This window comes from Anabrus simplex, chromosome 3 (genome assembly GCF_040414725.1).
Source record: "Anabrus simplex isolate iqAnaSimp1 chromosome 3, ASM4041472v1, whole genome shotgun sequence".
Lineage (NCBI taxonomy): Eukaryota > Metazoa > Arthropoda > Insecta > Orthoptera > Tettigoniidae > Anabrus > Anabrus simplex.
The window spans coordinates 267004820-267029605 of NC_090267.1; the positions used below are offsets into that span (position 1 = coordinate 267004820).

Sequence of the window (24786 nt, forward strand, 5' to 3'; positions counted from 1 at the left end):
GGTTGAACTGAACTTCTCCCAGTCTGCTTTTTTGAAATTATATCTCCTTCAAAACGGAACCTTTATTGGTTGAATTGCAGAGAAAAGTTGACACATTATGGGCTGATGCTGGGTATTTGGAATGGGATTGCACATTGATTTCACACATTGCTGTGCCACGTGTTCACTCACAAATATCAGGTCTGGGTTGAAGCCTCGTCGCCATCTACTGCTCTTAAAGGATGGAGGTAGTTTGGGGTCATGAATAAGTTGTAATTGGTAATCATCAGCCCATTCTAACACAGCTTCTCCATTATTATCATCATCTGTATATCCCCATGCACTGTTATGGCTGTTGAAGTCTCCAACCACAAAGTTTGTCTTTTGTAGTTATCTGGAATTTTAAAGGAGAAATCTACATTTGGTGGTTTGTAGACACCCGAAACGGTGCAGTTACTGATTTCCACAGTTATTATCTCGATTTGATTTTCATTGGTGGCTGCAACAGACAAAATTTGTAAATTTGGTTTGGCAAAAACAGCGCTGCCATACTGTCTGTGGGGAATCTCGGCCACAAGTCTCATTCCCGCCATTTTTGGTCGCCGTAGTTGCTCATCCCTGTGAGTTTCCTGAAGGCATAATATATCACATTTGTAAGTTTGACAAAGCTGGTGTAACATTCCTTCTTTAGATGGAGATAAACCTTCAATATTTACAGATATAATGGTTAGTGTTGGTCTTGATAAAGACCGTTCTGAATATAGCGATTGGGTCATATTGACTGGTAGATACTTCTGGAATGCTGACGTTCAGTTCAGTACTGGAATTTTAATCCAGGTACCTATGCAGGGGCACCACGAGCAGGAATCAGCTTCACCCCCATATCCCAGCTGCATTACATTACAAGATAAACTGTGAGTGAGTTTTTTGCCTTTTAGTACTTTTATTCTAGCCCTTCATGTATAGGAATAACACATTATATGTTTGCATTAAATCAGGACATGTTACATCTCGATTGGAGACATCTTCAGCTGAAATAAAAATCAGACAAATTTAAAGCATACAAGGAAAACTTTTAAACATTCTTTCCACTGGTTTTGCTTTTTTCATACTATCAATGCTAATTGAAGTAATATTACTTTTCTCATTGACACTGTTGTGATGAAGTATTTCATCCTACATTTAATATTTAAAACTTTCTTCTGTAAAGGCTGCTGGTGTGTTTTAATATTGTTATTCAAAAATAGACTCTTTTAGTTGACAGGGGAAACTCCTCTCTACTGCAGTTGAAGTTTGATACTGGAGTTATCTTATCTGCCAGTATGACTCCTTAACAAAACATAATACCATATTGCCAGATCGTCGGCAGATACTAGTATCCAAGTTTTCGTTTCTCGTCTGCAGTTCTATAATCCTTAGTCCACACGATGAACATGGCGCTGATGGCTTATCGGACCAATTCTTTCATAAAACATGCGCCCACACATGTTGCATCCGATGGAAGGTGGGGGGCGTGACGGTGTTTGACATAGCTTCTATCTCTGGCGAGTTTCCTCTTCCTTTCTTCGACGTTCCTGCTCAAACTGTGCAACTGCAGCTGAGATGGTAGCACACCAGCGAGGGCAATCCAGTTCGAGAGTATGCCAAGTATTTGGGCTTATATCTATTCTTCTCGTGGTCTGTTTAAGTTGGTCTTTATATTGCTTCAGAGGAGCACCACGAATCCTGCTCAGTTCACCACAGAGGATTTGCCGAGTGAGTCTTCTGTCACTCTTACGATTTATCTAAGTCGATGACCAACAATGGTGGCTTCAATACCGTTTAGCTTTGCTTTCTCGAGAACTGCTATATTATGTTGCAAGTTATAAATATTTAGCATCCTACAGTAACTGCTGCATTAGTCATATAGTCATCCCGTTTGATGTTCATGATGGATCTAAGTTTTTGTTGATGAAAGTATTCCAGTTTCTTGATGTCCCGACGATATAGAGTCCAGGTTTCACACCCGTAGAGTAACGTAGAAATAATAACGGCTTGGTACACCATTATTTTTGTGCGGATACTTAGATCTTTGTTCTGGAATACACAATGTGAGATACGTCCAAAGGCTACATGAGCAGCCTGTATTCTGTTTTCCATGTCCTTCTCAGGGGAACAGTGCGTTGAAAGAATACTCCCAAGGTGCGAGAGGTGCTCCACCCTTTCCAGAGCTGTGCCAGATATGGTGATATCAAAATCTGGGGGATGGTTCCAGGAGTAGGCTGTAAGCACATTGGTCTTCTGATTGTTGACAGTCAGGCCAAAATGTTCGTAAGCTCTATTGAAGCTGATAAAAGATTGTTGAAGCTCTTCTGGTGGGTGGGCTGGATAAGCATTGTCATCTGCATATTGCGATTCTCTGACCCGGGTGGAATAGGTTCATCTTTTGGAGCTAAGTCTGGCCTGGTTGAAAAGCCCCCTGTCATCCCAGTATTTAATTTCCACACCTGTGTTGTTTTCAGGCATTGTCTCATAAAGCATAGCTGCCAAGTACAGGGCAAAAAATGTAGGTGCAAGTGCACATCCTTGCTTGAATCCATTTGTGATTGGAAATTCTTCTGAGATATCATTCTGATACAGTACCTGACCAGCCATACCATCATGGAGAGCTTGGATCAGACCAACAAAATGCTCATGGCATCCAAGGCGCCCCAAAACCATCCACACAGCGTTTCAAGGAACCGTATCAAAGGCTTTCTCAAGATCATAGAACACTAAGAACAGAGATGTCATTTGTTCTCTGCACTTCTCCTGGAGTTGTGTTGTGCGGAAGATCATGTCAATTGTACCATGAGAGGCACGAAACCCATACTGAGATTCAGGTAGTGACCTCTCACAAACAACCTGAAGTCGATTCAGTAAGATCCTAGCAAATATTTTTCCAGCTATGGAGAGCAGGGATATACCATGGTAGCTTCCACAGATACTGAGATCACCTTTCTTGAAGGTTGTAACTATTCTTGAGTTTTTCATGGCAAAAGGAACATATTTGGTTTCCCAGATTAGAAGAATCAGATAGAAAAGCCTGGTTTTTAGAGGTGAGCCTCCACTTTGAATGAGTTCAAGAGGATCGTTGTCTGATCCAGGAGCCTTCCCTGTTTGCATTCTGCTGAGAGCTTTGATAAACTCTTGGCAGATTGGAGGAGTGTCCATCCAGGGTTGGGGAGTATATTGAGGTACATGTTGAAGAAAATCTTCAGCAGCAGAACTACAGTTCAAGAGTAAACTGAAGTGCTCTTTCCATCGTTTCAAGATGTCCTGGATGTCTGTAAGAACGGTGGTATTATCAACAGCTTTCAGTGTTCCTGATGATGAGCGGACAGGACCATACAGCTCTTTCAGTCCTGCGTAAAAGTTGCATAAGTCCTTGATATCTGAGAATTTCTGAAGTTCCTTGGCTTTTTGCTGCCACCGGTTGTTCTTTATTTCCCTGATTTCAGACTGACACTTCTGCTTAAGTTCTTGAAAAAGCATTTTCTTCTCTCTGAAGGATGGATCTTGAGAAACGGATAGATAGGCATCCCGTTTAGCCTTGATGAATTTCAAGATAACATCAATATCAAACTTCAACTGCAGTAGAGAGAAGTTTCCCTTGCCAACCAAAAGAGCCCCATTTAGAATAACAACATTAAAAACACCAGCAGTCTATACATAAGGTTTTAAATGCCATATTTACGCAAATAATCCCTGCACCCTAATTTTAGGAGGGATCATTTAAAAAAAGGAAATAAAATTCCTTCCATCAAAAAAGTAATGTAGGCATAAACAAACATTTCATATCACTCCGCGAGGTCCATGTGGTCTTTATGCAAATATGAACATGTAAATTTACGGATGTATCTCCTTTGCCTGAACATATTTGAGATTATAGAAATACATTATCTCTGCTGTAATACATATATATGCCATGAAAATTAACAAGTAGGCCTACTTATGTGACAGGTATTCCATTAATCTGAACTTGCAAGAGGCTTGATTCTCTGTAGATCGGAAGATTTGTAGTCTCTTGAATCACAAGAATCCTCTCCCAAATTAACAAATTTGTCACACTCCCAAGTCTAAAACACTTCTCACACGCAGTCTCTTCTTTACTCAGAGAGTAACATGACCGGTGGTGGTTCTTTTCATGCAATGTAAACACTTGAAACAGACACACCGGCAATCTCGGGTGTTAGTTTTGCGATATCATAAATTACATTTCTGGAATACATTTCCATAAACTTATTAAATACATTTCTCCTTTTCAGAGGTTCCCCTCTCTTTTTGTTGTATACGTGCAGTAACCGCTCTGTGCATAATCATTGTAGCGAACAGAATCAAGGTCATGCGTTTGTGATGTCCGCAGCTGCTACAAGTAGTAGATAAATTGGGGATTTCCGTGAGCAGATATTGGATGTTTAAGATATTCGCTAGAAGCATAGAAGACTTCTTCAGCTTGTCTTTGCGACATTTACCCTGACTGAATAACTGCTAAACATTCTTCAAGCTGTTGGTCAGTATAATCTGCATATTTTCCACTTCTAGGTAGTCTTTTATATTTGTACACCATAATGCTCAGACCTGTTAAGAAAAGAGAACAAAGTTACCTTTTAAAGTGTGTAAATTATAGAAACAGGCCAGTTATCACATTCTATAAGATAAATTAAATGTTGCGGGCTACTTGGACACGTCCAAGTGGTTATGTGTACTCACTCTATAAAATACAAATTTCTACAAAAACCTTGCTACATCTGAGAAAGTTTCCTTCTGCATGTTATTGCCCTATATACAATTGCTTACATGTTTACTTACCAATGGGCTGGCTTCCATGAAAATACAGTAGACAGATAAAAGCTTGTTGTGAACAAATCGCGTCACTTTAGTCAAACCACCGTGCTACTGCTTAGTGGATTACTGCCAAACTATTTCGAACGTGCATAGTCCTGCATTGTGTTGCGACCTAATGAAAGGAACAGCGAACTACTTGGATATCACATTGTATAACGGGCTGCAGAAGATGAAAATTTTTTTCCATGTGGGTCCAAGTAACACCTTAAGGGTCCAAGTAGCCCATCATTACGGTACTTTATTGGAATAAGTTATAAAGGCTTAAATAAAAAATATAAACAGTACATAAATTAGCAAATAAAAATTATAAATAGTACATGAATCAGCAAAAAAAATTTATAAACAATACATGAATTAGTAAAGGGCAACAAAGAAACGTAAATACAGTATTGTTACGAATAAAACTCCATCTGTTTCATTATTCCAATTTATTTCACGATGACCCAGTACATACACACACACATATACACCTACACAATTCTAATTAGCTATGAATAGCCACATTTATTAATTACTGTCTATTTACAAGTCCTTCTTCCTTACGGCACAGCAGGTGGTTCAGCCGTTGCTATACCTGGGATGCTAATCCTTATTTTCACTTCCCCATGTCCAGTCACCTCATACAGCAGCTGTGTGTAGACCGCTAGATCTGAACACAGGGCTACGGGCCACTCAACACATGACTATTCGTTGGTTCGACTATTATTTATTTAGGTCATCTTCATGCTCCGCATTGAATTGCGAAACCTTACCACCTGCACTTTAGAAACTGCCAATTTAATTAGACCTTCATGCATAACAATCTTCATCAGCATTTAAGAACATTTAACTGGAAGCACCAACTTTTTTTAAACGGAATGCATCGCATCCAAGTGCCTTGCTTTAATGTCAGCGTATTGTGTACATAACTTAATTTTAATGTCATTGTGATCACACGTTGTTTTCAGATCATTTGAACTTTTTAATGGAATGCAACACATTTAAGAATCCAGTCTTATTTTAATTCCTGTGTGTTTTACACACGGTTCATTTTAATGCCATTGTTTTGGAACATTTGATGTAATTGTGTAATTTGTGTTATGGCTGATGATGGCCTAGTTTTTAGGTCGAAACTAGTCCCAAACTAAAATCAAAGATGTAATGTAGCACATTGCACAACATAGTATTGAAAAGGTGGACCTTATAAACAAAATGATTTAACTATTAATGTATCCACAGACAGTCCAGTAATTCACACGTCTAGTAATTCACACAGTCACAGGCAGTGAACAACTAAACAGGTCAACAGTATTCAACGGTAGGACGATACTCAAACAGCGAATATTAACACAGGTCCATTTACCTTTACACTCACGATAGCGGCTTCCCTCTCTGACTCACGCCAAGCCTCAGTCCACAGAAATACACAAACACACTGTACAGTCTTCTGTTCCGGTGTCTCCAGCCCACCCACTCGCTGGTCTCTCAGACTCCACAACAACTCACTCGCAGTGGCCTTGTATTTATACCTTGATGTTGGACCACTAGAATATTCAGGGTTCGGCTGGAGATGGAACTTTCCTGTCGTATCTCCCAGAAATTGCGTAGAGAAACTAGGTGAAAGAACAATAAAATAAATAATTTCGTGTGGCTATTTCTAGCCGAGTGCAGCCCTTGTAAGGCAGACCCTCTGATGAGGGTGGGCGCCATCTGCCATGTGTAGGTAACTGCGTGTTATTGTGGTAGGGGATAGTGTTATGTGTGATGTGTGAATTGCAGGGATGTTGGGGACAGCACAAACACCCAGCCCCCGGGCCATTGGAATTAACCAATGAAGGTTAAAATTCCCGACCTGGCCGGGAGTCGAACCCGGGACCCTCTGTACCGAAGGCCAGTACGCTGACCATTCAGCCAACGAGTCGGATAAGGGAACAATAGAGGAAGGGCTGTGGTATGTCCTCGGGCGGGCTGGGAGATTCCTTGAGCTGGTTTAGTCATCCCCTTTCAGGTAATACTGAAGGGGCTGCGACAAGGTTGACGGTCGCTTGAGCACGTAACATTACTTGGAAATGCACGGTATAAAATAAAGTAAAAGATACTGTACATTGATGCTCCCTTACCTGTAATCTTCTTTGCGTTTGTCATCACTGGCAGAATCGCAGTCCTCTTTGTCGTCACCATCATTGTACTCTCACAGCACATCGTCCTCGGTCCCATCCAAGGAATTAGAGATCCCGCATTTCTTGAAACTCTTCTCCACCAGTTGCAGAGGAATAGAATCCCAAACATGTTTTATCCATTCGAAAAAAAATATGCCTCACTTCTTGGTGCTTGATTTTACCAGTAGGCATGAATTTGTGCGCTTCGTCTGTCATCCAACATGTGTACAGTTGTTTCACTGCCGGCTTAAAAGGCCGGTTAATGCGCATGTTAGTGGTTGGAGAACTGATGTCAGACTTCCTGGAATTATTGAAGAGTCTGTTCTATCCCTTGTCAAAACATTGTGAACTTGTTGAGTAGTGGGCCCGCGAAAACTATTTAAAACGGACATATTTCTGAGATTTAGTAATGCTCCAGGGTGCCGTTGCCAACCTGCTCCTAGGCTGTTATCCATCCACTCTTTGGGTTGCACTTTTGTTTTATTTTTGGAATTGTTTTCTCTTAAATATGATGTATGGGGGCAGTTTTCTTCCATCTGTCATTACACAAAGCGTAACTGTACACCTTTTATTCTCATTCCCACCAGATCTAACCCGCGGGCACATTACTCAAGAAGTTCACGATGTTTTGACAAGGGATGGAACAGACTTGTCATATGTCAAACATAACTCATGATGACTTTGGTCGCACCTTTTTTTTTTATATATAGTATAATCAAGCAGCATTTTGGTATCTGGTCCACATTCCCTATTTGTGAAATTATATAAGAGATTTTCTTGTGTAAATTTATCACATATTTGTGGAAATTCACAATTTTATCTTCAAAATTGTTGGAAGACTCTGTGCGATAGTAGTATTTCTTTGAAGACTATAGCCATTTTCTTTGAAATAGTTTCCCGCCTTGTCAATTGATGTTTTGGCACCGTTGAAGAAGAGAGTAGTAACTCTCGAAACATGTACGGTACATAATTATAATAAAATGTATTGACAGGGCAGGAAAGTGTTTCATAGAAATTGAATATAAGTCAATACAGACAAGATTGAGCCAACATGGTTAAAATAATCAATTCTGACTATAGCCATAATAAAAAGAAAATCGCGAAAGCCATCCAAGACTAATTTTGAAACTCGTAACACCTAGTTCTTTTGCAGTCAATAGGGTTTTAAGTTGGCACACTTCACTCGAAATGGGACATCCGAATTGTCTCTTTTCTTCGAGATATGTACGTAATCTTGCTTCAGTCTCAGGAAACTTTGCTTTCTGTCCACAAAATGCCTGATGATTACTATACAGCTCTCATCCATGTTGTATTTTCTTCCTGCTGCACAATTTCCAATTTCTTCTTCGTCTTCTATAATCTGCAGCTTTTTTTTTTTTTTTTTTTTGCGCAATCTCTTTAGGTAGATCTTATAAATTCGCAGTTTTTCTCCAAATCCCGCTAGAATTTCAAATTACTGTATTTATTGGAAAAGTGTCGTGGTTGAACATACACGATCACGCATTGAATGACATGATGATCATATCACAGTCTACATTAATTTCCATTTTATACAGAATGCAAAAGAGGCACATTCCACCATTTCCAGACGCTTTGACATTCTAGCCAGCGTGTCCTGGAGGGTAAGGGCCGACTGGCTGCATACCAGATGGAGAGTTCTGTCATCACCTGTCGACTGGTCACTGACACAGGTACCATATACTGTAGTATGCTTCTAACTGAGATACAGCGACTCCCCCGTCAGAGGGACCAGTGTTGCTCACGTCCGTAGGTTTAACCCAAAGATACCCTACACGTGTTCCGTGGGTGGTGCTAAGCGAGCAACAGCCTTCTGGTGGCTAAATAATCTTAGTGATCTCCTGGCCAATTTACATATCAATATCATGAGAAAATCTAACACAAATAGTCCTTTTAAGGACTCACACTTCAGAAGAATTGGACCTGGTATCCACATGTTACAGATCAATGTGGAAGACATAAACAGAGCAAAAGGAGAGTACTTGTCTAAAATTGCTCCTGGAAACAACATTGACGTAATTGCCGTTCAGGAAATGCAGTCCTCAGTGTGACCGGGAGGCAACACTTCCCGTGGTTCCATCCATTTCAAGAGGCCAGGGGTCTTTTGTTTCCATTTGGTAATCCTGACTTTGTCCGATGATCCTTCCAGGTGAAGATGTTAAGAAGAAAAATTCCAGGATATGATCTCATAAGGGTAACATATCATAAGGTGTATGGTATAGCTACATATGTTCACAATACTGTAGAGAATGCCTATCTGATTTCTACTAACTCCAACGATGACATCCACACTGTTGTCATAAATGTAAGTGGGACAAAAGTCATAAATGTTTATAAACCACCTGCCGTTCAGTGGCCTCCTTCTGTAGTCCCAATTTACCCACATTTGTATGTTTATCTTGGTGATTTCAATAGTCATCACACTGAATGGAAATATAGTGTTAATGACGACAATGGTGAGGCTCTGGTCATCTGGGCCGATGCACATCACGTGCACCTTATTTTTGATGCGAAAGACTTGTCTACTTTTAGATCAGCTTTATGGAAACATGACTACAACCCTGATTTATGCTTTGTATCTACGGGTGATCATTTTCTGCCCCTACGAACATCACGCAAAGACCTACATGCCTTTCCTCACAGTCAACACAGACCAGTCATTATTAAAACAAGTGTGAAAGTGCCCATCATCACTTCTACTCCACGACCGCGATGGAACTTCCAAAAGGCAAATTGGCCTGCATTTTCTGAGAACCTTGACAAATGTCTGGGTTGGATTCACCTGTTAGTGAAAATTATAAGAGATTTGTGGTCGCAGTGAGCGGTATAGCAAAGAAGTTTATTCGTAGAGGTTTTAGGAAGGAGTATATTCCTGGATGGAATGAAGTCAGCGAAAAATGATACGAAGAGTTCCTCACAACTGGTGACCATGAAATATCAAATGAACTACTGCACAGCCTTGATGCCTCAAGAAGACAGAAATGGATTAAAACCATCGAGAATATCAAGTTCAAACAAAATACTACATGATAACAGCACCATCAGTCCAGACACTATAGCCTCACACATGGTGTCAACATCAAAAGCACCCAAGCAAGGAGCTCACACCATCAAGATCTTTTCTTTATTCAAATCAGAAGTACAATAGAATAATACTATGTTTAAAAGAAACAAACTGTATACACAGATGTATACAAGTAAAAGGTCTTCAACAATATATGTCATACATATGTCACACCGATTCGGCCCAAAATTTGGCCACTGCAAGGGCAGTTGGATTGGCCAGCTCCAAGTCTTCCATTGTGCAGTTTGATGGACACAGGGGGAAGCATAGCAGGTGTTTGGTTGTCTGAAGTTTACCACAGTCACAAAAGGCCGTATCGATGGGGGAGTTCCATTTTTGTAGATTTGCTCTGGTTCTACCCACTCCAGATCTAAGTCTGTTTAAGAACCTCCAAGTCAACCAGTCCTCGGTGTGACCGGGAGGCAACACTTTCCCGTGGTTCCATCCATTTCAAGAGGCCAGGGGTCTTTTGTTTTCCATTTGGTAATCCTGACTTTGTCCGATGATCCTTCCAGGTGAAGATGTTAAAAAGGCTTTCCTCGACTTCAGTCTTCGTTGGGCAGGTTGGTATCCAAAGAGTGGATGTGAAGGCATTAGATTGGTTTTAAGCCTTTCGTTATTAGCAGCAACCTCTCTCCTGACATCACAAGGAGCAATACCGGCAAGGTAATTGATTTTCTCCAGGGGAGTTGGCTTCAGGACACCAGTAATTATTCTACAAGTTTCATTGAGTGCCACGTCAATCTGTTTTGCGTGGGCAGATTTGTACCACTCTGGGCAGGCATATTTACCGGCGGAGTAACATAAGGCTAGTGCAGTAGTTCTAACAGTTTGTGGATGTGTGCCCAAGTAGATCCAACAAGTTTTCTAAGTAGTGTGTTCCTGGAAGAGACCTTTTGTTTTACATTCATACAGTGCACCTTGAAGGTGAGACTGCGATCGAGAGTGACGCCCAAGTATTTGGGGTGGAAGCAGTGGTCTAGTGTAGCTCCATTCCATGTCACGAGTTTTCTGTTGGCTTGTCGATGTCTTAAATGGAATGCACAAACTTGGGTTTTGGTCGGGTTTGGCACAAGTTGGTTTTGATCATAGTAGTTGCCGAGTTCTTCTAGGGCAGCTTTCAGGGTGCATTCTATCGCTTCAAAACTATCTGACTGGACAGCGAGAGCAAGGTCATCAGTATAGATGAAACTCTTGGTGTCTTGAGGCTGTGGCTGATCATTTGTGTATATATTAAATAACAAAGGTGCCAGTACACTTCATTGAGGCAAGCCGTTCTTTTGAGTTCGCCAACGACTTCGCCGACCCTGAAATTCAACAAAGAATCGGCGGTTATGAAGAAGTGTAGCTACCAGTCGTGTTAACTCAAGATCTTTAGTAAGATTGTGAAATTTTTTAAATAGGAGTCTATGGTTTACCGTGTCATACGCCACTGTGAGATCAACAAATGCTAGATGGCAACTACTCTTCAAGGGCCTTTTTCAAGGCCAAAATTTACTATATTATGCCATAACGTAGAAGATGTATCACCATCGAGATTAAACAAGAGCTTCAAGTGTTAAAAGCAAAGTGTCAGGAGGATAATGAAGTATCTTGTCCATTGACATCAGAGGACATTTCAAAGGCACTAAAACCGGGCGAGTTGGCCGTGCGCGTAGAGGCGCACGGCTGTGAGCTTGCATCCGGGAGATAGTAGGTTCGAATCCCACTATTGGCAGCCCTGAAAATGGTTTTCCGTGGTTTCCCATTTTCACACCAGGCAAATGCTGGGGCTGTACCTTAATTAAGGCCACGGCCGCTTCCTTCCAACTCCTAGACCTTTCCTATCCCATCGTCGCCATAAGACCTATCTGTGTCGGTGCGACGTAAAGCCCCTAGCAAAAAAAAAAAAAGGCACTAAAAGATGTGAAACAAGGTAAAGCTCCAGGCTTTGATGGTATCCACCCAGAATTCCTGCTCCATTGCAGAAAATATTCAAAAGTATGGCTTGCACGCTTCTTCTCTGATATCCTGCAAACAGAGGACATACCTCCTGCACTTAAAAGAACAAAGGTTATTGCCATATTGAAACTAGGCAAACCAAATGACTTACCTCAAAGCTACAGACCTATTTCACTACTCAGCACAGTGTATAAGCTACTGGAAAGACTTCTGTACAACAGGATAGCTCTGTAATTCTTGAATAAATACCTATGGAACAAGCTGTATTTCGACCAAATCGCAGTTGGTCAATCAAGTATTATCACTGACCACCCACATTGAAGCCAGATTCCAGAAAAGACTTAAGATATCAGTTGCATTCATGGACCTGACATCTACTTACAGCACTGTCTCTAGACATGTAATGATCTATAAACTCCTATGCATACCTGGTAGAAGAATAGCCATACTTGTGGATAACATGTTAACGAATCGCAGATTCCAAGTAATTTTGGGAAACACCATCAGTAATAAAAAGAAACTTGACAATGGGCTGCCTCAAGGCTCTCTTCGGCCTCTATATCTCTGACCTGCCTGCAACCATTTCAAGAAAGTTTGGCTATGCACGTGACTGGGCAATTGCTGTTCAAGACAAACAGATCGAAAATACAGAACATACCCTAACTACTGATGTATGCATTCTTGAAGGATACTTCCGAAAATGAAGGTTGAAGCCAAACCCAAACAAAACTACAGTGATATGTTTCCACTTAAAGCTAACTTATCGTGAATTAGAAGTGTACCTGGATAAAAGTCGCTTGAACCACACCAATGAATCAAACTATATCTGGGGATCACATGAGATAGAGCCCTCTCCTTCAAGAAACACCTGAAGAAAACGGCTGAAAAACTGAAGTCTAGAAACACCATACTTCAGAAACTGTGTGGCACTACATGGGGTTCATCAGCCGACACTACGGAGTACCGCCCTCAGTATGGTCTACTCAACAGGTGAGTACTGTTCTCTAGTGTGGCTCAATAGCAGCTATACCAAACTTGTCGATGCCCAATTGAATCAGGCAGTGAGAATTGTATCTGGCACAGTAAAATCAACAACTACATTCTGGTTACCAGCACTGACTCATATTCCACCAGCGGAGCTCAAACGCAAACACGCCTTACTTCGGGAGTATAAGAAGATAAATGCAAACAACCAGCTACCAATACACCAGGACATCATTGGTGCTGAAGCCAGACGTTTACGTTTGTGGAATCCCTCCATCCGGACAGTGAGACACCTGGTGAACAATAATTTCAACCTCTTGCAAACCTGGAAGGAAGAATTGGTAAAAAACATTCCATGTCAGCTGCAAGACATCACAAGCACCACAACCCCACCAAGTGTGTTTCACCTACCCCGGAAAACATTGTCAACGCTGAACAGGATAAGAACAAACCTTGACAGATGTGCAGATCTTCTCTACAAGTGGGGACATATACCTTCGCCCGAATGCAGTTGTGGTGCTCCCAGACAGACCATACGGCATGTAGTGAATGACTGCCTGACGCATTCCTATAGTGGCAACTTCATTGACTTTGTGGAAGCAGGTTCAGCTGTGATAGACTTTATTAACAAATTGAAAGTCAAACTGTAAGTAATGTAAATATGTATTTTATTTTTGACTAATGTTGATATGTACGGCCAAACGCTAAATAAATAAATAAATCCCCCATCATCTGAAGTAGAGCGGCAAAGAGTGAGACAGACGATTACACCAGGAAGACTCCAATTTCCTAATTTCCTGTTTTCAACAAAATAAGAAATAAAGCCATAATGCATCATTATGCAGTCTTTTTATTTTCATTATCATTTAAATATGAAGTCTCACTTACTAATACATATTTAGGGTTGTCAGTATTATACTGATAAATAAAATCTTATTTAATAGCAACGATATTATAATACCAATATAAATGGTCCGTTATTGGATGAAACGCTGGCAGTCAGGAATGAGTTAGCTGAAAAATTTATAATGTCCAATAACGGACCATTTATATTGGTAATGAAATGTCGTATGGCTTTTAGTGCCGGGATATCCCAGGACGGGTTCGGCTCGCCAGGTGCAGGTCTTTCTATTTGACACCCGTAGGTGACCTGCACGTCGTGATGAGGATGAAAATGATGATGAAGACAACACATACACCCAGCCCCCGTGCCATTGGAATTAACCAATTAAGGTTAAAATCCTCGACCCGGCCGGGAATCGAACCCGGGACCCTCTGAACCGAAGGCCAGTACGCTGACCGTTCAGCCAACGAGTCGGACATTTATATTGGTATAAGAAGTTTACTCATTTGGGACAAATATTTCACGTTCCCTGTGGAATCAACATCTATATCATCTGATGGCCAAGCGGGCATCAGTTTTTGGTAAGGAGGCAAAGTCTCTCATAATGCATTGGCACTGTTAGTGGCTTCAAGTAGCCCACGGTATGTACTAGCCATACGTCTTAGTAGGTGTGCTAAGTACCAACTGATGAGCCCAACTTAGCACACAGGGGCAAAACACTGGCAACCAGGAATAAGTTAGCTGAAAAATTTAGAATGTCCAATAATGGACCATTTATATTGGTATTATAAATTTACTCATTCGGGACAAATATTTCAGGTTCCCTATGGGAATCAACATCTATATCATAGCAATGATATTTCCAGCTAGATTCTGGCTGTTCATAAGTTAGAACCTGCCAGAAAACCTACTAGCTGCTGTCGTTGATTTTCACCCGCTAAACTAATATTAAAAGCCTCCAGATCTAGCAGAAAAACCACTAAATTGGCAACACTGGGTCCATGCACAACTACACACATTTTTCATCATAGCAACCTCGTTCAGATTCGTATATATTTGTAATAGTTCGTACATTTACTTCCTATCAGTTGCCAGGTATTTTTTATCTCCTCGCTAGCAGCAAACTAATGCCAACATTGAAAACTGGGTGATCCAGGAGCATGTAGCCAACCTTGACGCATATAAAACCCGCACCCCAATTTCTAACCTACAAATTTCTTTTAAAGTATGCAGGGAATATTTTTGCAAATAAAGTATTAAGTGTCCTTTGTATGTTTTAAATTTGTCTGTTGTCAATTTTAGATATTTGTTTCAGCTGAAGATGTCATGAACTGAGACGAAACATCATCATTTTCGTTTCCCCTAGTCCAGCTCCTGCGAGGATGGGGTGTTGATGGCACTTTTCCACAGTTGCCTCACCTTTCACTACTCCTCTTCAGTAATTGTATTCCAGTCCAGTCTTCTTTTTCTTACACTGTTCTTGACGGAGTCCATCCATCTTGCTCTGGGGCTCCCTCTTTCCTTCTATCTTAACCTCCAGCACTTCTTTTGGTATCCTTCCCTCATCCATCCTCATAACGTGTCCAAATCATCTCAATTTATTCTTCTCCATCCTATCACTCAGTTTTTCTACCCCTATCTCTTTTCTGACCTCAACATTTCTTACTCTCTCTCTCTCTCTCTCTCTCTCTCTCTCTCTCTCTCTCTCTCTCTCCTTGTCTTCCCTACCATACTCCTCAGGAACTTCATCTTACTGGCCTGAATTTTACTAATTTCTTGTTGTCAAAGTCCAAGTCTCTGATGCGTATGTTAATATAGGAGTATAGTCGTCTTGTACATAATCTCTGTACATTTCATAGGAACTTCTCTGTTCCACACCAGGTTCCTTATATTCTGTTAGAACGTATTTCTCGCTTGTACCCTTCTACTGATTTTATCCACCCTTACATCTTGCATTATTTCACTTCCCAAATATTTGAAGCATTCAACAACCTCAAGGTTTTGTCCCCTGATACTTTTTTTTTCTTTTTTTTTTTCTAGGGACTTTACATCGCATCAACACAGATAGGTCTTGTGGCTACGATGGGATAGGAAAGGCCTAGGAAATGGAAGGAAGGGGCCGTGCCCTTAATTAAGGTACAGCCCCAGCATTTGTCTGGTGTGAAAATGGGAAACCACGGAAAACTATCTTCAGGGCTGCCGACAGTGGGATTCAAACCCACTATCTCCCGAATGCGAGCTCACAACCGCGCGTCTCTACAAGCACGGCCAACTCGCCCGGTGACCCCTGATACTAACTGTTCCTTTTCCTTCTCTTTCTCCTCTTGTCATCACTACTGGTTTGTTCTTCTCCACACTGATTTTCATGTCATATTTCTCAATATTGTTGTTTAAAGCCTCTAGTTGTATTTTCACTTTTGAATTGTTGACTCCCCAGATCACTATGTCCTCCACAAACAACAATATTTTGATATCCCCTCTATATGTTTCCATTCTCTTTCTTCACTTGTTTTATGTAGATTTCTTTTCTCTTATTTTTTATCAATCCATACAGCCTTTTTTCCACCATTTACATTCTTTACCAACTCTTGTCTGAATCTCTTCCAACATTTTTTTCTTTTCCTCATTTACCACTTTTTTTACACTTACTTTTAATTTCCTGATGGAATGGTATATGGCTTTTAGTGTCGGGATGTGTCCGAGGACTTCAGCTCGCCAGGTGCATAACGTAATGAGGATGAAATTATGATGAAGACGACACATACACCCAGTCCCCGTACCAGGATAATTAACCAGTTATGGTTAAAATTCCCGACCCTGCCGGGAATCGAACCCGGGACCCCTGTGACTAAAGGCCAGCGTGCTCATTTCCTGATACTTAACCCTCTTAGTGCTATACCTATGTACAGTGGATACGCTAAGAATGCCACCTGCTTTACGACCCAATTGCTAGGCTGAACAAGATGGACCATACTTCTCCAAATTCTAAATCCAGATATTGTCCCAAATTGCTCAGAAAGTTTGACTGTATTGATATTGATAGCAAATAGTACCAATTAAGGTCACATTTGGGGAAGAAAAAAATTTTTCCCCTGGGAAATTAGCATAGAAGAGATTATATTTTTCAGGTTCAGACCTACAAAAGTTACCTGAAATACCTAGGTACTCACCTAAGAATGATGTGTTAGGATGTCTTATGATGTGTACTTGCTCGTAGTCAGATTTTTTAAAAACCCGGGATATTCTACCTAGTATTTATTGAATGTTTTAACACTATCCACAAGAAAATCATGTACATATTTACACTTTTTCAGTCAGTACCACTTTTAACACTTGTGGAGCACTTAACGCACTGTAAGCAGGATCTGTTAATGGTCCACCATCTTTCTTGCTATACACAGCACATCGTTTTAGGTTACGTCCCAGAAATTTTTCCAATAGCGCTCCAGGAGAACTTGGATCTGTCAGATGTTGTGCTGGAGATAAAGGGTACTTTTTTTGACTTCCACTCAATTTTGAGTTCAAGAATAATGGAAAAAATAAATTTTAACCTCATCATTTTATTGGTAGAGGAGTTTTCCTTATAGATAATATATGCATTCAGCACCATTCTCACAAAAATTGAAAAGACAACCTCCTTCCAAAACTTGAATGTCCGTTGCTCATCTAGGTAATATATATCCGAACCATCAACACCCCTCCATAAATTTGTTGTACTGGTGTCAAATTGTTGGTTTTGTTTCCTCCTTAGGAGGTCAGTTATTTCTTGGTTTAGTGGTAGTTTTGCTTTCGGCAATGGAATGCGTAGACAAGAGCAAAGCTGGATATTTTTTAGATTTTTTTCTCCCGGTAGTCAACTAGCAGGTCCTTGCCCTTTCTAAAGTACCTAGCCTCACCAGTAGCAAATTTATCTTTCAGTTCTGAAGCGATATCCTTCCTGTTTCGCTGGAGAGTACCTGTAAAAAATGTGCTCTTAGAAAACAAATGCTGGGCTTGGCTAATTATTGTAGTAAAGAAATTGTCCATTACCACATGATAGCCCTTCATTAGGTAGTTGTCTATTGCCAGTAATTTAGTCACAGCAAGAAATGCTAGTCCATGTTTCTGTATATTTGTCCTACCGACATTGCTCTTTGCTCTGCAGTAGCAGAAGAAACCCAAACATAATGTGATATTGAGTTGCAAGCATCCAGAATTTTATCTCCCATTTGTGATGTTTCTTGTTTGGAAGATACTGTAACAAAGAGAAATGACATTTTGTTCCAACAAATGACTCATCTATGCTAAGGTGTTGGCGGGGAGTGTAATGGTAAAATTATTTCTTGAATAAAATTACTGTGTCCACCTATTCAATACAATTATATTTTGTAGTGATTACAATCTACATGAAATATAAACACTAGTTAGGGACTGAAGCAAGCACACAGGTCATATTTCTCATGGCCTGGTGGAAAGAACGAATCATTATTCACAAGGTGGGAGAATTTTTGTATTAGCTGGAATCTATTCCTTGAGAACATCTTTGAAAACCATGGGATGACTCGAGAATCAGTGTTCCAGTATGAAGGTATTGTCTGTCTACATGTAATTCCCATCTCTAACAATACAATGACAAAACCTTTCATTTCCTTTAGAGTAACAAGCCGCCACTACTTCACGTGGTAATTCGGCTTCAATTGTGCTGACCTCAAGAATTGAGTAGCATATGTATTAGTTTCTGTCATCATTAGCTGCCACAGAGCCTGAGTAAAGAAGAGATAAAAATACGAAATAAGTTTTGCGTTGCTTTGGACCGGTATTTTCTAAGTAGGCAGATGCAGAGTGATAACGAGTGTCACTTCCTATGAAAACCTCCCGAAACACATATCTTTGGGGAGCATTACTACTATCATCATCATCACCATCATCAGTATCCTCATTCTCAGGACTTTTATTTGCTCCATCACTAAGTTTGGAATCCTCCAAGCTCTCAGATATATTCGGAGCACTTACTTGCGCGGTTCCTGCCATAACTTCACTACTGTCACTGTCTGCATCATTATTATCAGAATCACTCCCGTTAAAGGGTGAAGTGTTCAAATACACCACTAACTCCCCATCGTTCTTGAACACATCACTGTCAGCATCATGCCTTGCTGCCATTTTCACTAGCTATTCAGCGACACTTCATAAAACATACACTAAGTTCAAGCGCTGATAAAACCTGAGCACCGGGCGAGTTGGCCGTGCGCGTAGAGGCGCGCGGCTGTGAGCTTGCATCTGGGAGATAGTAGGTTCGAATCCCACTATCGGCAGCCCTGAAAATGGTTTTCCGTGGTTTCCCATTTTCACACCAGGCAAATGCTGGGGCTGTACCTTAATTAAGGCCACGGCCGCTTCCTTCCAACTCCTAGGCCTTTCCTATCCCATCGTCGCCATAAGACCTATCTGTGTCGGTGCGACGTAAAGCCCCTAGCAAAAAAAAAACCTGAGCAAGCAACCATAGTGACAATGTTGCAGTAATAGTGTGATAATGAAAATTCTGTGCCTCTATTATCTTACAACAATCAGGTTTTCCACCCATCAACAAAACAATACTCAGTAATTAGTGTTTATTTAGGCACTAGCGAGAAGGGCGCATTTTCATTCCCGGCAATTTTAGCGGGATTCGGGTGGAGCATGATTGAGCTCCTTGGTACTCTTCCTCTTACTTCCTTCTTTTCTATCTCTATTCCATTCTTGCCGTACTTTTCTTTTTTGTTTAATAACCTCTTTCACCTTTTCATTCCATTAAGGTGTCTCCTTTTCCTTCACTTTCACAGATGAAAGATGTCCTGATTTAATGTAAACACATAATGTGTTAGTCCAGGTATATGAAAGGCTATAATAACAAGTATTGAAAGGTGGTAAACTCTATCAGTGACAGTAAAAGTCAATACAGATTTATATAATGAAGTTGATAAACATTAAAAGATTTTTACTTGATAGCTCATGTCATAATTATTTTATTATTAAGAAAGCTAACTTTGGATAAACATAGGTAAGAACTCAAACTGGAGTGATGAATACTAAGCATTTAGAGAAAATCAAATTGTAGTGTTTAAGTGGGAGGCTGTCCTTTGTGAGCACACTTCAAAAATAAAAGAGTGCAAGACAGATGTGCCCTTAGTATAATTTAACTTTATACTAGTCCTGTAATTTATCATCTTCAGTTGCATCAGAATCTCTGCATTGTATAAGACTGGATAAACAAAGAATTTGGTTTTTTATTGTTTCATTTCTCATTTTACTTTTCTGGCATTGATTTTCATTTATATCTGTTTCCCTCTGGTATATTATTCTTTTGTGTTCTCATGATTTGTCCATTTGCCTGTTTTGTTTTTGTTTTTTTGTTTTTTCACAGAAGGAGTTGGATGAGCTGAGAATGTTTGAGCTCTTGGAACAACACGCTGCTAACTCTAGCTTCTGTTCCACATCATCGCTGGTGGTGCGTCTCTTGGAAGACTCCATCAAGTCTACACCTAAAAGTGCATCACCAAACAAGGAACCTCGCCTCTGGACCAAGAATGCTGTAAGCAAGAGACAACTTACATTCCACATAGGTAATGGAGAGGCTTACAGTCAATCAGACAGTGATACCAGTGGTTTTGAACCTTTCATGGACAAACAGGTAGATATAGCCTGTACTACTCAGCAAAGCAGCACTGTATTTCCTCAAACTGTTTTCGCAGAAACAGAGAGAATGCCATTAGACAGTGGCAAATCACATGTTAGGTTCGCCTCAAATATTGAGAGGAATTCTCCAGTCATTGCTAAAAATAAATCAGGATCAGCTGATATGCCATGTGTATCGACTAAGGAACAAACAGAACAGGAAGAGGAGAATGTTCACTTTGACGATTCGCAGGATGAACAGGACTGGAGTGATGCTTGTAGTTGTTCCAGTTGCAATGCCTCTCACTCTGAAAGTGAATCTCCAGCCCAGCAAATATCGCCTTCACCTGAGAAAAAGGCTGAAGAACCTTCTACCAATCCTGTTGTAACTGATGCAAATGTACAGACTTCCCCTGCAAACAGCTACATATTCAAGAGCTCATTGCTTGAAGACCGTCTCCATGAACTAGAGAAGGAGATTGGCATATTCCAGAAGGAAAATGCCAATCTGTTGCGAATGAAGAAGTTGCACGAGGAGGAGGTGGTGAAATTCAAGAAGGAGCAGAAAGAACTGGAGAGAAAGCTGAATGAAGACAAGGAAAAGATGTTCGAAATGGTACAAGAAGAACGCAAGAAACTGTCGAGGGAGAGGCATGTTTTTGAAAGATATGTCAAGAGGACCAGAGACCAGCCCAGTCGGAAGGAACGTGAAGAGATCCAGAATCTCAAAGACCAGGTAGGCCTGTTTGCTGTATGGGTTGTTAACTTGGGTAACCTCAGTCTTTCCATCATTAATATACTATCCAGGTAACAAGAATCTTATTGTAGCAGACCATTCATTATAACTGTTATCGTTGTCGTATGGAGCTGGCAAGTACTAATACACCTTGCAGCAAAAGTTTGAAGTACCATCTTTGGAACATGATACACTCCCCTACAGCAGAACTGAGTTCACTATTAAATGGTGCAGAAATAAATTTGTAATACTTTTCTAACTATAATTCATTACATTGTGAGATGGCCCATGGTTACAACTTCCTTTGAGGTATGTATTGTATTGTTTTACTTCATAATATGTAGAGAAGCTTGTGTATTTAAAACTTAATTGTATTATGTTACAACCTATGCCAAATATTTCAAAAGGGAGATGCACATAAATTTAGTTTCTCAGTTGTCCAGATAACCATCGTTCCTTGCAGCCATTGGTGTGAGCAGTGGCATCTGGAGGCTCTCGACTCTGGGGGTTCAACATTGGATATCAAAACATAGCTTATGGATCTACTCGAAAAAGCTACAAAGTGCAAGAATGGAAATTCCTGAGAAGAATAATAGGGCCAAGGATCCTACCAGATGGAAGGCGATGGTACAAACCAACAATGAGCTCTACCAGGAACAAAAAAACCTCATAGATTCCATCAGAAGAAAACGTCTGACTTTCTATGGAAATCTACACAGAAAGGATCCTAATAGATTATCCCGTAAGATCTTCGAGGTTGCTAACAAAGGCAGAGCTACTGGATTCCCCTGGACCAAGCAAGTGGACAAAGATCTTGCAGAGTGTAATATTAATCAAGCCGCCATAAGTGATAGGAATGCATACCATTTAATGGTCAAAACTATATCTTTCCTAACATCCTTTTCATCAGCTAGCCACAAAGGAGCCGGAATTGAGTGCAGGAAATAGTTCAGCGAGAAAATGAAGGAATACTGGGCCAACAGGAAGGATCAAGAGGCCGCTAAGAACACAAACCAGTACGCCAAAAGGGCCAGACGATGACAAAAACACACCTAGAACACAAGCACTTTGGTCCGCAGATGACCTAAACACAAAGAAGAAAAAAATGCAACAATAATTTCAATAAATTATACACTCGCCTATGGCATGAAACAAATTTGCCGCAAGAAGATGATTGGTGAACTGAAAATGTTCCCTGGCCTGGAGAATAATTGTGTTGCAAATTTCCTTGGCTGCCACTTTCTTGGAGATGGTCTTTTTACTGGCTGGAACAATGTATCATACACATTGGAAAGTGAGTCAGTTTTACTGTCTCTAACTTTTTGGATGACATATTCAAAATTATAAATTGCCTTTTTAATTTCAACTGGGTCTGATGTTCTCTTTTGCAATTGGTTGTATAAGATATCAACATGTGGCATTATTAAATAAAATACAGACAACCAAAACTGAAATGTAGGATGTTCTAGTTAAAGGCGCAAACCCCTTGCCTGTGATATTGTTGTACCATGTTGAGACATTGTTTTTATTTCCGCAAGGCATTCATTGAGGGACTTCTTGCTCTCATAAACTACTTCAGTAGTTCGTGATTTGAAATTCCACCTAGTGTTAGAAGCATGTGGCACTCTTCTACCTACTATGGTATCCAAAACTGCTGTTTGTTGTGGAGAGTTTGGGAAAAAATTAGGTGTGTCACTAAGATCTGAGAAAAATACCCAATCATCTATATTTTGACTAGTGGCTTGAGCCAGTATTAGATTCAAGACATGTGCATAGCAGTGAACATAATAGGCATATTTAACATCTTCCTGCAACAAAACTTCATCACCTGCATGGCGACCACTCATTACATTTGCCCCATCATAGATTTGTGAAATTATTTTATTGGGGTGATGTATAATTCTGATCAAAATGTCCTTTAGACACCTGCATTATGGTCAGATGGGTTTAAAAATACTCCAGAATCTCTCCACAGGTTTTCCAGATGGCAAAACAATTCTCAAAACTAATACTAACTGGGAACCTGTCACGATATCAGTTGTTCCATCAGCAATGATAGACACAAAATGCGCTTCTGATACTTCCCTTTTCACTCTTTTTTATTGACACACTTCTAGCATACAAGAAAGTAAATCGTTTTGTATTTCTTTTTGATGTGCCTTTAAAAACTGTGGCTTTCAAGAGGTCGAAAGAGCAGTGTCGAGTTCTGAACTGAAATTTGAGACCTCAAAAAATCCCTGGGTTTGCTGATTCAGTCTATTTGTTGCAGTCTATTATTTTAGAAAGAACATAACGATTTTTCCTAACTTAACCAATATGCCTTTCTACAGTTTGTCTGTATGCACTGTTGAGTTGCTGTTGAATGTTCTGTCTTCCTAAGAAATTGTATTCAACCTACGTATGCATATGAGATTTAGACATTTTGTGCTTTTTCATTTTCTGAGATAAATGAGTGAGGTCTGTAATGCCTGTTTTCGTCCAAGCTCCTTCCGCATCTTCTGTCCTGAACAATAAGCATGGAAAACAAAACAGGCTATTTGTAATTTAACCTTCACAGATCCATTACTTTCTATTATAGATCTCTCTTTTAGTCCAACCCTTTGTTAGGGTGTAGTGGCATCACGCGACAATCCTTTTGGTGATCTTCCTCCAGTACTCTCTGCTTTGGGCATGGTGACTTGCTTGCTGTAACCTCATCCTGGTCAAGTTCTTGATCTGATCCATCCATTGTAACAGTGCACGTCCTCTAGCTCTTCGGCCTTCGACTTTTCCCTCTATGATAAGTATTTCCATTGCCTCCTGTCTTCTGGCAATATGTCCAAAATATCTGAGTTGTTTTTGGTTGATAAGGGTCGACAGTCTTGTTCTGATGCCGAGCTGTTGCAGAATTGATTCATTAGTATGGTGTGCTGCAGGATTGATTCATTAGTACGCTCCTGCGTATTTACAGCCATGTGCTGGGAACAGCCCCACATCACAAGTCGCTTGGGCACGTATTTCAAATATGTTCCTGACCAGGTGAATCAATAAATAGAACAATGTATAAGCACAGAGAATGGAGGTTCATTGCTCCAATGCTCAATGGGAGAAACCACCACAGTTTGTGAGACATTTTATTGTATATGATTATAACCAGTATAGCAGCACTGCTAAACATTCAGAGACTTCCTGTGTCCATCAAAAACAGGAAGAGGGAGAGAAGGTGGTTGCACGATTGTACTTCCCCTTAAAATGATAATCGCACCACCAACTGCCTGTTAAAAGTGGGGGGAGGGGGAAATTACTTCTGATATTAATACATTACTCGTACATGGTGAAAGAACAATGAGCAATGATGGTGGTAGATTATAGCCTTCTAATCTATGAATCAAGAACTTCTGTTATCAACTCTTATTACAGCCTTTGTTTCATTGCCTATAACAGCCTTTCTCCAAAATCATAATCCCTTGTATAGCCATCAACCTGTATCATATGCCTTCTCTCAATCTACACGAACATATACAGTACAGTAATTGTCTTAAAAGCTGACATCCCTTATGTAGCGATACAGATGAGCATACAGCAAGCAGTTGAAAGCTCTCCA

The 24786-nt window shown here is 40.3% G+C and overlaps 1 protein-coding gene across 2 annotated transcripts in view; it reads left to right on the top strand.

Annotated features, from left to right (window-relative positions):
* The window catches only part of Sas-4 (spindle assembly abnormal 4), a 202940-nt gene that overhangs the window by 61878 nt on the left and 116276 nt on the right, over positions 1 to 24786 (top strand). The window contains exon 5 of one of the 2 annotated variants that reach the window (XM_067144344.2): positions 20217 to 21203. In XM_067144344.2, the coding sequence (XP_067000445.2) occupies positions 20217 to 21203 (987 nt within the window). The remainder of the gene's footprint in view (positions 1 to 20216; positions 21204 to 24786) is intronic. The other variant, XM_067144346.2, reaches the window with a different exon arrangement.